Here is a 13,176-nt window from a genome sequence, read left to right on the forward strand (position 1 = left end):
GGCACAGAACCGGTACACTTATAGGAAAACACATCATTATATTACTACACACAAACACTACAACAACTTCATTAGACCACTCACTAACCTAGAAAATATGTTCATCTCTGACTTCACCCCCTCCAGGTAAACTTCCACATTCTATAGAGGTGTGGGAGAGAGAGTTGGGGGTTATTATCCTCCCACAAACAGCTATTAGTATATTTAATAACACTAAAACTTCATCTTCGTCAGCATCAATATTAGAGCTGAAATTCTACACAACTGGTATCTCACACCTAGACAAATTCATAAACTATATCCATCAACCAACAACAAGTGTTGGAGATGCGGCCATGTAGGGAGTGGTATAGGACACATGTGGTGGTGGTGCAACAGTGTCAATAGGTTTTGGAGGAACATAGTTGCAGAGGCTGAGGTAGCTTTCCAGACTTCCCTCCCACTAGACCCCTTGATAATGTTACTTAATAAGCATTGCAAACTCTCTACCAAAGCCCACAAAATTTTATTTAGGATATTTACCAACAGCACCAAATCTCTGATAGCCAAGCAATGGAAATCAGACTCACTCCCAAACCTAGATACATGGAGACAGAGAGTCTCAGAACTGATTGAACTCGAAGAATATACAGGGAGTGCAGAATTATTAGGCAAATTAGTATTTTGACCACATCATCCTCTTTATGCATGTTGTCTTATTCCAAGCTGTATAGGCTCGAAAGCCTACTACCAATTAAGCATATTAGGTGATGTGCATCTCTGTAATGAGAAGGGGTGTGGTCTAATGACATAAACACCCTATATCAGGTGTGCATAATTATTAGGCAACTTCCTTTCCTTTGGCAAAATGGGTCAAAAGAAGGACTTGACAGGCTCAGAAAAGTAAAAAATAGTGAGATATCTTGCAGAGGGATGCAGCACTCTTAAAATTGCAAAGCTTCTGAAGCATGATCATCGAACAATCAAGCGTTTCATTCAAAATAGTCAACAGGGTCGCAAGAAGCGTGTGGAAAAACCAAGGCGCAAAATAACTGCCCATGAACTGAGAAAAGTCAAGCGTGCAGCTGCCAAGATGCCACTTGCCACCAGTTTGGCCATATTTCAGAGCTGCAACATCACTGGAGTGCCCAAAAGCACAAGGTGTGCAATACTCAGAGACATGGCCAAGGTAAGAAAGGCTGAAAGACGACCACCACTGAACAAGACACACAAGCTGAAACGTCAAGACTGGGCCAAGAAATATCTCAAGACTGATTTTTCTAAGGTTTTGTGGACTGATGAAATGAGAGTGAGTCTTGATGGGCCAGATGGAAGGGCCCATGGCTGGATTGGTAAAGGGCAGAGAGCTCCAGTCTGACTCAGACGCCAGCAAGATGGAGTACTGGTTTGGGCTGGTATCATCAAAGATGAGCTTGTGGGGCCTTTTCGGGTTGAGGATGGAGTCAAGCTCAACTCCCAGTCCTACTGCCAGTTTCTGGAAGACACCTTCTTCAAGCAGTGGTACAGGAAGAAGTCTGCATCCTTCAAGAAAAACATGATTTTCATGCAGGACAATGCTCCATCACACGTGTCCAAGTACTCCACAGCGTGGCTGGCAAGAAAGGGTATAAAAGTAGAAAATCTAATGACATGGCCTCCTTGTTCACCTGATCTGAACACCATTGAGAACCTGTGGTCCATCATCAAATGTGAGATTTACAAGGAGGGAAAACAGTACACCTCTCTGAACAGTGTCTGGGAGGCTGTGGTTGCTGCTGCACGCAATGTTGATGGTGAACAGATCAAAACACTGACAGAATCCATGGATGGCAGGCTTTTGAGTGTCCTTGCAAAGAAAGGTGGCTATATTGGTCACTGATTTGTTTTTGAATGTCAGAAATGTATATTTGTGAATGTTGAGATGTTATATTGGTTTCACTGGTAAAAATAAATAATTGAGATGGGTATATATTTGTTTTTTGTTAAGTTGCCTAATAATTATGCACAGTAATAGTCACCTGCACACACAGATATCCACCTAAAATAGCTATAACTAAAAACAAACTAAAAACTACTTCCAAAACTATTCAGCTTTGATATTAATGAGTTTTTTGGGTTCATTGAGAACATGGTTGTTGTTCAATAATAAAATTAATCCTCAAAAATACAACTTGCCTAATAATTCTGCACTCCCTGTAGATCATACCAATGTGACACAAGAGATTCTTTCATTGCAGCCCAAGCTATATGGGAGCAGTACATTACACAACAACACCCGCATAACGTTAACCCACTGCCCCCCTCCCCAGACACAATAGTTGGCCCCCTGCCAAATGCCTTAGAGAGATCCATCGGATTCAGTCATATATGCAATGACCTCCCACTCCAAGCTCATCCTGTCTCTGTTCTCGGTCCCCTTCTCTTCTCAATCTATACATCATCACTAGGTTCCCTAATTAAGTCCCACGGTTTCCAATATCATTTGTATGCCGATGACACCCAAATCTACTTCTCTGCACCAGACCTATCTCCTTCCTTGCTAACCCGTGTCACTAACTGTCTTTCTCACATCTCTTCCTGGATGTCCTCTCACTACCTCAAGCTAAATCTCTCCAAAACTGAGCTCCTCATTTTCCCCCCTTCTTCCAAAATCTCCACCCCCAATATCTCTATAACTGTCGACAACTCCATCATTACCCCTACCCCGCATGCCTGATGTCTCGGGGTCACATTTGACTCAGATCTTTCCTTCACTCCTCCCATTCAGTCCTTGGCTACAGCCTGCCGCTTCCACCTTAAAAACATCTCTAAAATTAGACACTTCCTTACACAAGACACAACTAAGATTTTAATCCGCTCTCTCATTCTTTCCCACCTTGATTACTGCAACTCTGTCCTCTCTGGTCTCCCCACCTGCCGCCTAGCTCCTTTACAATCCATAATGAATGCCTCTGCCAGACTCATCTTCTGCGCCTCTCTGCCAATCCCTTCACTGGCTTCCTCTTGCCTCTAGGATCAAACACAACTGCACTGCTCCCCCCTACATCTCAGACCTTGTCTCAAGATACTCTCCCTCCCGTCCCCTTCGCTCTACTCATGACCTCCTACTCTCCTCCTCTCTTGTCACCTCATCACACTCCCGTTTACAGGACTTCTTCAGACTGGCTCCCATCTTGTGGAACTCTCTGCCTCGCTCCACAAAACTCTCTTCTAGTTTCAAAAGCTTCAAGTGCTCCCTAAAGACTCTACTGTTCAGGGACGCATACAACCTACGTTAACCTTTCCTAATACCAGTTCCTCTCCTCCACTGCAATCCCCTGAACCCCCTTAGCATGTAAGCCTAAAAGTCCAGCTGTTTGTAGATCACCTTCTTAAGAGCTGACTACAACAGTGCAACTCTTGGCAGGGCCCTCTACCCTATAATTGTTTTGTTTTACTCCCCCTTTGTTTATAGCGCTGCGGAATCTGTTGGCGCTCTACAAATAACCGATAATAATAAAAATAATAATAAAAATCCTGCATGAATCAATCTTACTTACCCATTACCATTCAAGGAAATGTATTGTAAAATAAATGAACAAACCTTTACTTATTTTATTTTTTATACTTATTTTTCTTTTTGTATCTCTTTAGATAATTTTACTTATCTGTACATATGTTAAAAATCACACGACAAATGTAATCGAAACACAAACGATATGTTGTATAACTGTTTTTATTCTTGTAACCTGTTCTGCAAGATGTAGAAAAATTTCCCCTTAATAAAAAGAATTTGGAATAAGATGTAGTTTGGGGTTAGTTAGTTTATTTATTTATCTATCTATCTATCTATCTATCTATCTATATATATATATATATATAAAAAACAACAATTAAAATTATGAGGAGGCGAAAAGTGAGTTTAGAATCCTCCACTAAATACAAAATATAGAGGAAATATTTCATTGTGTAAATCATTTACAAATCTAAACAAGTCAGAAGACTTGGTTTAAACCCAGAAACTCTCTGACTACACTGTTTCCAATGCAGCAAAGGAATCTGGGTAAGATATGCAAATGAGGTTCACAATGACTCTTTTTACTTTTAGCCTGCTTTTTAAAGACAGACTTCCTTTTATGCCATAGTACTTCTGCATTACCCAGTTTCTGGGTTTAAAGCAAGTCTTCTGACTTGTTTAGATTTGTAAATGATTTACACAATGAGTCTCTGTCTCTCTCTCTGTCTCTGTCTCTCTCTCTGTCTCTGTCTCTCTCTCTCTCTCTCTCTCTTTATATATATATATATATATATACACACACATATATATATATATATATATATAAAATTCTGAAACCTCTTACAAGAAGTTCAGCTTTTTTTTTTGGTTAATAGTGAAGATTTGGAATAAACAGCTTTGATATGTGTGTGTATATATATATCTGTATGTGTGTGTGTATATGTATGTACAGCACCCGGTAGTGCATTGCTGCATATCCTTCAACAAAGAATACCAAGAGAACAAAGTAAATGTAATATTAGCAGTTAATTCGACCTGCAAGCTGCCAATTTAATTGTAAAGTTAAGCTGCCTGTGTCGGGTTCATATTTCTGTTTCTCAAGCGTATCATATTGAGTGCCTCACCAGCCTCTGACTTCACTTCAATAGCTGCCAGAATCTAGACATTGTGACCAATTAGCAGCCTGATGGTAAAGCAGCCAATAGCAGAAAGTTTGAAAGAAAAAAGGGGAAAACCAATGGCACTACAATTGATTTAAAAACTAAGCTCAAGATCTCTTACTGTAACTAATTCTGGAATAATTTCCAGATGTGATAGTTTGTAATACTTGAGTCAGCGGTGCTGTGTACTTTAATACAACTGGAAAAACTGGATGTGGTTACATAAATAACCACTAGAAAGAGTACACAAGTAGCACTCAAGAGCTTGATAAATTGTAATTAACCAAGATATTCAATAAGGCTAATCAAAGAGGTGAATGGCACAGTTCTTAAAAAGTATACAAGAACCTAACTAAATTAAATTTAAAACTTAACGTTTATTCATTTTACAGTGCTAAAATTAGCGGAAAACAACAAAAAGTTAAAAACACTAGCTGTAATAGGAGCTATGTTGTATGGCAAAAGGGGGAGTGTGGGGATAGAGATCCAATACTGGGGTCTCAAGTTAAAGATTACCACCGTACTGGCTGAGTTCAGACTATTAGTATCACAAATCAATCTGAAAAATATTTGTGTAAACGTTGGTGTGCAAGATATTGGATATGTAAAAGGACTATTATCACAAGTGCATCAATCGGATTTTATATTGGTGATTGACAAAAATACCATAGTCCTTAGAATCTACTGTAAGTAGGTAATATTTAACCATTAATGTCCATATGACACTTTAAAGATTATAACAGTTTGACAATTGATTTTTTAAAGGAACCCCATAGTTGAAAAGATAGTTTTTCAGTATCTGAATAGATATTTTTATCACAATGGGTTTAAATATCTAAGGTGTAATATAGTAAAATTACCACTTAGGTTCTCTTAGGTAAAAAAGGGATATAAATACAGCTTAGAAAGTACTTATCCTCTATTTGGAAGCACAATTAGAGGAATATCAGGCAAAAGTATGTGTGGATGGATAGGACTGATGTAAGTAGTATTAAATAGCCTACTTCGTAACCTTAGCACATCCTAAGTATATCACTGAGGCCTGATTGTTATAATGATGATCCCACCATCTGATATCACATATAGTGCAGTTTAATGGTTCATACTGTTAATTAGTTATATGATTGTATGAATAGAAGTTTAGCTGTATGACACAGTTTCTATAATTTAGATACACAGTAATGTTTTTGTCTGCATATGTATATGTTACACTTCCTCTTATTGCAGTCTTTACCTGATTCAAATAAATATGTTACACGTTCTCTTGTTAATATGTAACAAATTGAATTATGCTAGTAACGATAAAAATTCCATAGCGTGTCGTGGCTTTTGGGTTGAAATTATATAGTTAGCAATATTTATTTAGACAAATACAGGGTTTTTGTAATATACCGTGGTTTTAAATTATCATCCACGGATTAGATTTTACAATGAGGTTTTCTCCCTTTAACTCGTGTATTTATTTAACAAATTTTTTCCCAAAAAGATAGATAAAGTTAAATAAACATTACTTTGGGTATATATTCCTTCTGTGGTAGAAATACTCAATGTTGAGCTGAGAGATACTTTTAATTTTTACCTTGTTTGTCTGATTAGCTTTAATTTAAGATGATTTAGCAGACCACGTTAAGATTATCACACTTGGATTACTAGCATAGTAAAGTGCTTCTGTATATTGTGGGTTAATGTGCGTGTTTTTCACATAAAGATCATTTCAAATTGTGTCAGTCTTGATTAAAGTATAATACATAAAATAGCAGAAAGTTCACTGCAGCAATTCCTGATTGGTCATTGAGGCATATTTATCAAATGTCTGTCGGACCTGATCCGACAGTGCGGATCAGGTCCGACAAACATCGCTGAATGCGGAGAGCAATACGCTCTCCGTATTCAGCATTGCACCAGCAGCTCGCAGGAGCTGCTGGTGCAACGCCGCCCCCTGCAGACTCGCGGCCAATGGGCCACCAGCAGGGGGTGTCAATCAACCTGATCGTACTTGATCGGGTTGAATTCCGGCGATTCCTGTCCCCTTGCTCAGAGCAGGCGGACAGGGTTATGGAGCAGCGGCCTTTGTGACTGCTGCTTCAAACTGCTGTTTATGGTGAGTCTGAAGACTCGCCAGAAACACGGGCCCACAACTCCTTACAGAGCTTTATAAATGGGCCCCATTGACTCTACTCTTGATTGGCTAAAGCAGAACCAATCAAAGCAATCCTGTAAGGGGAGTGTCTACTTCCTATGGTGTTTTACACTGAGTTGTTTTACACTGTCTGGCTGCAGATTGTTAGAATTTTTATTGCTTTTTATTAGCTAGTTTTATTAATGTTGCAGCTCCTTCCTTCCCTGGTAACAATGTGCAATACAAATTTTAAAATACACTTCCTATTATTAAAATAAATGTAGAATTAACTATTTTATTTCCCCATAAAAAAAGTTCAGGGGAGGGATATCCTTGACAAAAGTTATCCTAAAAATAAAACCTGTTAATCCCCTCACCCATCTTAAAAGAAAGATTGCCCTGAAATGAAATTTGGTAGAGCAGCGCCCTAAAGTAAAAAATAAATAAAAGGGCACTTACAAATTGTCATACAACATAGATAAATAAATACCAGTGATATAGATGAATATAGTAACCAAGTGGGCTGGTTACAATCAAGTAAGCATCACTCTTTTTCCCATAAAAAACCCTATTCTAAAAAAAATCCTAAATTAAACAGAAAACCTTTCCTAAAAAAAGCTAAAATTGCATTTTTTTTAGATATGTTTTTTTTTTTTTCTTTAGATTAGAACAGTTTTTTTTTATTGGGCAAAAGAGCTGTTAGACTTTAGAACAAGGCCAAACCAAATGCCCCAGGGCAATGCCTTTCTTGGGGCATCTTTTTTAGCATTGGGATTTGTTTTTGTTTTTAAATTTAGGATTTTTTTTTAGAATTTAGTGGGTTTTTTTATGGGCAAAAGAGCTATGTTCACTTTAGGGCACTGCCCTACCAAATGCTCTTCTAAGGGCAATGCCCAACCAAATGTCCTTTTCAGGGCAATATTTTTTTAGTATACATTTTTTTTAACTGTTTAAGGTTTTGTTTAAGGATAGGTTTTTTTAAGAATAGTGGGGGCTTTTGTATTGGGGAAAAGAGCTGTAAATACTTTAAGGCAATGCCCTATCAAATGCTCTTATCAGGGAATTTTTTGGTTTAATTTTTTTAAGATAGGCTTTTTATTTGTGGGTGGGGGGTTACTTTGGTTTTAGGTTAGGGATTTTTGTGCCAAATAAAAGAGCTTAGGGCAATGCCTTAGAAGATGCCCTTTTCAGGGCAATTTTTAGAGTAGGTTTTAGTGTTAGTAAAGGTTATTTTTATTTTGGGTGCTTTTTTATTTCTTTTACTGTTAGTGTTTGTTATTTTGTGTAACTTAGGGAGTGTTAGGTTAGGGTTCTTGGGGGGTTAGTTGTTGAGTAGTTAAAGGACCACTCAATGCAGTAGAATTGCATAATTAACAGGTGCGTAATAAAAAGACAATGCAGTAGAATTGCATAATTAACAGGTGCGTAATAAAAAGACAATGCAATAGCACTCACTCTGAATTTCAAATAAGCAGTAGATTTTTTTCTGTCAAATTAATTTTCTCCCATTTTCAGGCCCCCTGTACCATGTGGCAGACATCAGCCAATCACAGACTAGTATACGTATACCCTGTGAGCTTGTGCACATGCTCAGTATTATCTTGTTCCCCAGAAAATGTGAATATAAAAAGACTGTGCAAAATGTGATAATGGAAGTAAATTGGAAAGTGTCTTAAAACTGCTGCTCTATCTAAATCATAAGATTTTATTTTGACTTGAGTGTCCCTTTAAGTAGAGTAAGGGTAGTTCATATTGGTGGGGTTCTAGCGGTGTAGAGGATAATAGGTGAATGTTTTTTTTTTTTTTGGGTGGGAGGTTGTGGTGGTTTAGGGGTTAATAGGTTAAGGATTGTTTGCATTGGGGATATTGGCGGTTTGGGGTCAATAGGTTAGGGGTTATTACCTTAATAGGTTAATAGTGTAAAGAGTTATGATGTGCTGGGCTGAGGGCAGGTAAGGGGTTAATGGTTTGGAGGAGCATTACATGTATATACAATGTTTAAATTATTTTTATTTTCCTGTATAATGCATAATAATTTAAGAATTGTATATATTTTATAGAAAATTTTTCCCACTAGACCACCTACCAAGTTTAAGCTAAGGTGCCGATATTCTGCCAACAATGTTAAATTATTCTATTTGATTAACAATAAACATATAGAGAAGCAGAGCGAACATCAAACGCCTATCAAAGCAGTACGATTGCTGGAGGTTTCCAATGCACCCTGACGGGTTTATTTACAAACTTTGAGAGCTGAACCTGATTGGTAGTTCTTTACACACACCCTCGTCTACCCGAATATAGACATTTGCACTGACATTTTGGTGATGTCACCCTAACATCGCGATTGGTTACTCGCGCCCATGTGACTCACACACACCCCTCATATGATTGGCTTGCTTGGCTTTAAATCAGGAGGCACGAAGGTCGTTCAGCGCCTTTGACAAAGCAGTAGGCGAAACTGGCATCAAAAAAGGCATTCATTCTGCTTCTCTATATGTTTTTTGTTAATCAAATAGAATAATTTAACATTGTTGGCCGAATATTGGCACCTTAGCTTAAACTCGGTGGGTGGTCTAGTGGGAAAAATTTTCTATGTGACAAGCAAACTATAGTGTAACGGTAACAATTTCAAAGAACCTATAGTTATCATCGTTAGCCAATGGAGTAGTTCTGTGGAGTATCCACATTACTCTCCCCGAGGATATCCTAACATTTTACTTGATATGTGCACAAACACTCTCCAATACCCAATACCGGGTTCTCAGCTAACCTATATGCGATCCTAACAAGTTTTACTTAGGGGATAACACCCTCTCTTTATAACATAAATTGGTAGCAGAATATCGGTACTTTAGCTTAAAAACTTGGTGGGTTTTTAGTGGCAGTACAATTTATGATACCAACTGAAACTACACCGCTACGATAATCATATCATAGCACGATACGCCTAATTCCTATTTGATGTGTACACAGACACTTTCCACTACCTAATATATAGCTAATATATATGGTAATAAGTTATACTTAGGGGACAATCCCCTCTCTGTGTAAAGAGAAGCAACACACGTTTTTATAACTTCACACTGTGTCTCAGGACACCACTTTATTATTGGAAGACGTTCTAATAATAATACTTTGATATCTTCATGGGTTATTCGATTCAATATGTGTAACTACTATGGGGGGCAGTTATTTTATTTGAGGCTTAATTGTTGGGCATAATATATGAAATCCTTTATTTAATCTAAGCTAAACCAGTTCGTGTCCGTTCGGGGAAAACGCTCTGATATTGTTCAAGCACCCCATACGGTAACTTCTGCATATGAGCTTAACATTTTTCCACATAAGATATATCTGATACACTACCCCCCTTCTTTATTATATAAGCCACATCCAAAAGTGAAGGTATTACTTATTAACCCTGTGTGATCCTAGACACGGTATTTTTAATATTTTTTTGCACGTTAGTTTTTAAAACTCACAATTAATGTATGATGAGATGGATCATCGCTAGGGGTATTTGACACAAATAAGACCAAGTATATTCTTAACAAAATAGGGAAAGCTTTATGTAAATTGATACAGTTCTCTCTGTCTAATATAATGGATAACTAGCTGTTCCTATGAGCTTCATGGGTGATAACCCAGCATAAATTGGATTATACTGCTTATTGTGTAAACACAAATATCCCCTATATTAATTCTTATTAACACACTTTACGCTCTTATTTTTAATGAACCTAATAAAAGTTATTTTTTATTTAATCACTTCCTAAGGGCCTTTTTTGATGTAAAAAAATAAAAGCTCTCTACTTAAGTTTGCCACAAGATACCTCTTTTTCTCCTTCTATATTTCTAGAATATTATAAATAGTAAGGGATAGATTTGTACATTCCATATCTGCTTCTTAAATTAGAGAACATATAAGTAAATGTCTCCACACTATTGGGCACTGAGAAGACCCCAAAATAAAAATATAAAAAAGCAAACAAATGCATATTTACAATATAATACTGTTATATGTTTAGTGGTCAGCAAAGGAAATTCATTTTAACAAAACCTTATCAGATCTCTTTTACTACAATACATATAAAACATAGGAATTCTACATGTATTTATTAAACTACAGAATCTTCTTTATAACATGGTTTCAAACTGTCCCAAATATCATTCTAACATTTACAAATAGTTTCTATAGTTAATAGATGTCACTGTATATACAGCTTAAGAGTATGCAAAGTATTTAATCTTGTATTTATTTACAGAAAAATAAACAAGAATATCTGTAATGTATAAAAGATCCCGCTATGACGGTTTATACATCTCAGCCCTGGTACTCACCTGTGCGCACAGAACTCTCCTGTTTTTTTTTCAGAAAGTTCAGCTCTGCGTAGGTTATAGGATCGGCCATCTCTATTAAGTGCTTATGAGAAATACAGTGTGAGTTTAATGAGAAGAGGAAGGAAATGTGATTGGTATTTTGATACAATAAGTAACCGACACGAACAATAATGAGAATGAAAAACAGCATCAATTGTACCCTTGCACACAGCAGTCTATTGATCTCAGCAGGTAGTTTGTGGTATTATTATTCTTTTCTAAATTAGCAGTTTGTATTGTTTTTTATTTTGAATCATTTCTTCATTTTTATGTGCACTGTTGATATTTTAGATAGCAGTTGGGATTGTTTTGAGCTTATATAGGGTGTGAATTTTAACTTCTTATCACCACATATTTTTTCTGGGGAATTTTACATCTTACTGTCACAATAACTTTATTCAATTATTCAACAGTGAACAGTAATTATTTTCATCATTTTATTACATTTCTTTATAAGAGAACAAATCTTAGCAATGAATGTGAGATTTAAAAAAAATGTTCTACATATTTGTAAGACTTCTAACTGATATCTTGTTGGATGTGATTATATTTGTAGCACTCTGACTTCTTTTATTTTTATTATGATAATAATTTTTATTATGATTAATAATATTATATTTCTCAGAGGGTTGAGCTAAAATAATTTAATCAATAACCTGAAATTAGCTGAGGAGCAAGGTTTATTGCCTTTAATTTAGGGTATATATGGAAATTGCCAAGAATATAATTTTACCGCAACTTGAAGATGTTAACCACTTAGCTGCTGAGCCATTTTCACTCCCCTGTTCTGGATACTCCCCTGTTCTACCCTGTTCAGGCACACAGGCAGAATAAGGAAGATGGGCACAGAGGCAGAATAAAGAAGCCAGGCACACAGACAGAATCAGGATCCCAGGCACAGAGTCAGAATAAGGAAGCCGGGCACACAGGCAGAATCAGGATACTGGGCACACAGGCAGAATCAGGAAGCTGGATGTAACGGTACCAACAGGACACAATAGCTGAGGCTAGTAACCTTGTTGTTCAAGAATAGTTTCTTAAAGCTGAACACAGTTAACTCCTTCAGTACTGACAGAAGGGTCTGTCACATCTACATAGCACACAATACAGCCTATAGACAACCTTTCTTACATTATAGTCCAGAAGTGGCTAGGTTAGCCACAATGCTCCCCCAGAACCAAGCCGGCATACACAGTCTGATCCCAACGGATCGGCTTGGGGATGTCCGGGGAAGTTCTCACAGATCACTTTTCAAGTTCAGTTTGTCTGGGCAACCCGTCGGCGTACCGTTTTGTTTCCCTGGGCGGTAATGGATGGTAAAGTCAAAGGGCTGCAGCGCCAAACTCCAGCGCAGCAGCCTGGCATTGTCCCCGGCCACATGGATCAGCCACACCAACGGGTTGTGATCTGTGAGTAAGGAAAAAGGTTGTCCATACAGGTACGGCTGCAACTTTTTTGAGGGCCCTGATTAAAATATAAAAGGTAACAGCAACTTGTAAGTAAACCAAACTAGGTTGTAGCTCCTCAAATAGGGCTTCAGCTACCGTCTCTGCATGGATGTTAGAGAGAGCAATGGCCTCGGGGTACCTAGTGGCGTAGTCCACCACGGTTAAAATGTACCTCTTTCCGAAGGGACTGGGCTTGGGTAGTCACAGGGTTAACATCAGCGGGATCCATGGGAGCATAGGCAGAAACAAGGGGGGCCAAGTCATTTCCAAGGAGAACATCAGCAGGTAAGTCCTTCTTGACCCCCACATTCACAGGTCTAGCGCCCACTCCCCAATCCAAATGTACCCTGGCAACAGGTAGGTGGAACACAGTGCCCCCTGCTACCTTCACAGCCACAGTGTCTCCAGTGTGCTGTTTCTCAGATACCAAGTTCTCTTGAAGCAAGGTCATGGTAGCACCAGTATCCCGTAGACCACTGACCTCCTTCCCATTCACTTTAACCCATTGCCGGTTATTCCGGTGGGCAGCTTGCACGGGGTCTGCTTCGTGTAGGCTGCCCCAGCATTCTGGCGCCTCTACGTAGCGGGCCG

General features: G+C 38.1%; 1 protein-coding gene across 1 annotated transcript in view; it reads right to left on the minus strand.

Moving 5' to 3' along the window:
* LOC128647634 (C-type lectin domain family 12 member B) overlaps positions 1-11,168 on the minus strand; it is a 299,612-nt gene extending 288,444 nt beyond the window's left edge. The window contains exon 1 of the mRNA XM_053700388.1: positions 11,099-11,168. Within this exon, the coding sequence (XP_053556363.1) occupies positions 11,099-11,168 (70 nt within the window). The remainder of the gene's footprint in view (positions 1-11,098) is intronic.
* Positions 11,169-13,176: the final 2,008 nt, after the last annotated feature.

This window comes from Bombina bombina, chromosome 2, assembly GCF_027579735.1.
Source record: "Bombina bombina isolate aBomBom1 chromosome 2, aBomBom1.pri, whole genome shotgun sequence".
In the NCBI taxonomy this organism is placed as follows: domain Eukaryota; kingdom Metazoa; phylum Chordata; class Amphibia; order Anura; family Bombinatoridae; genus Bombina; species Bombina bombina.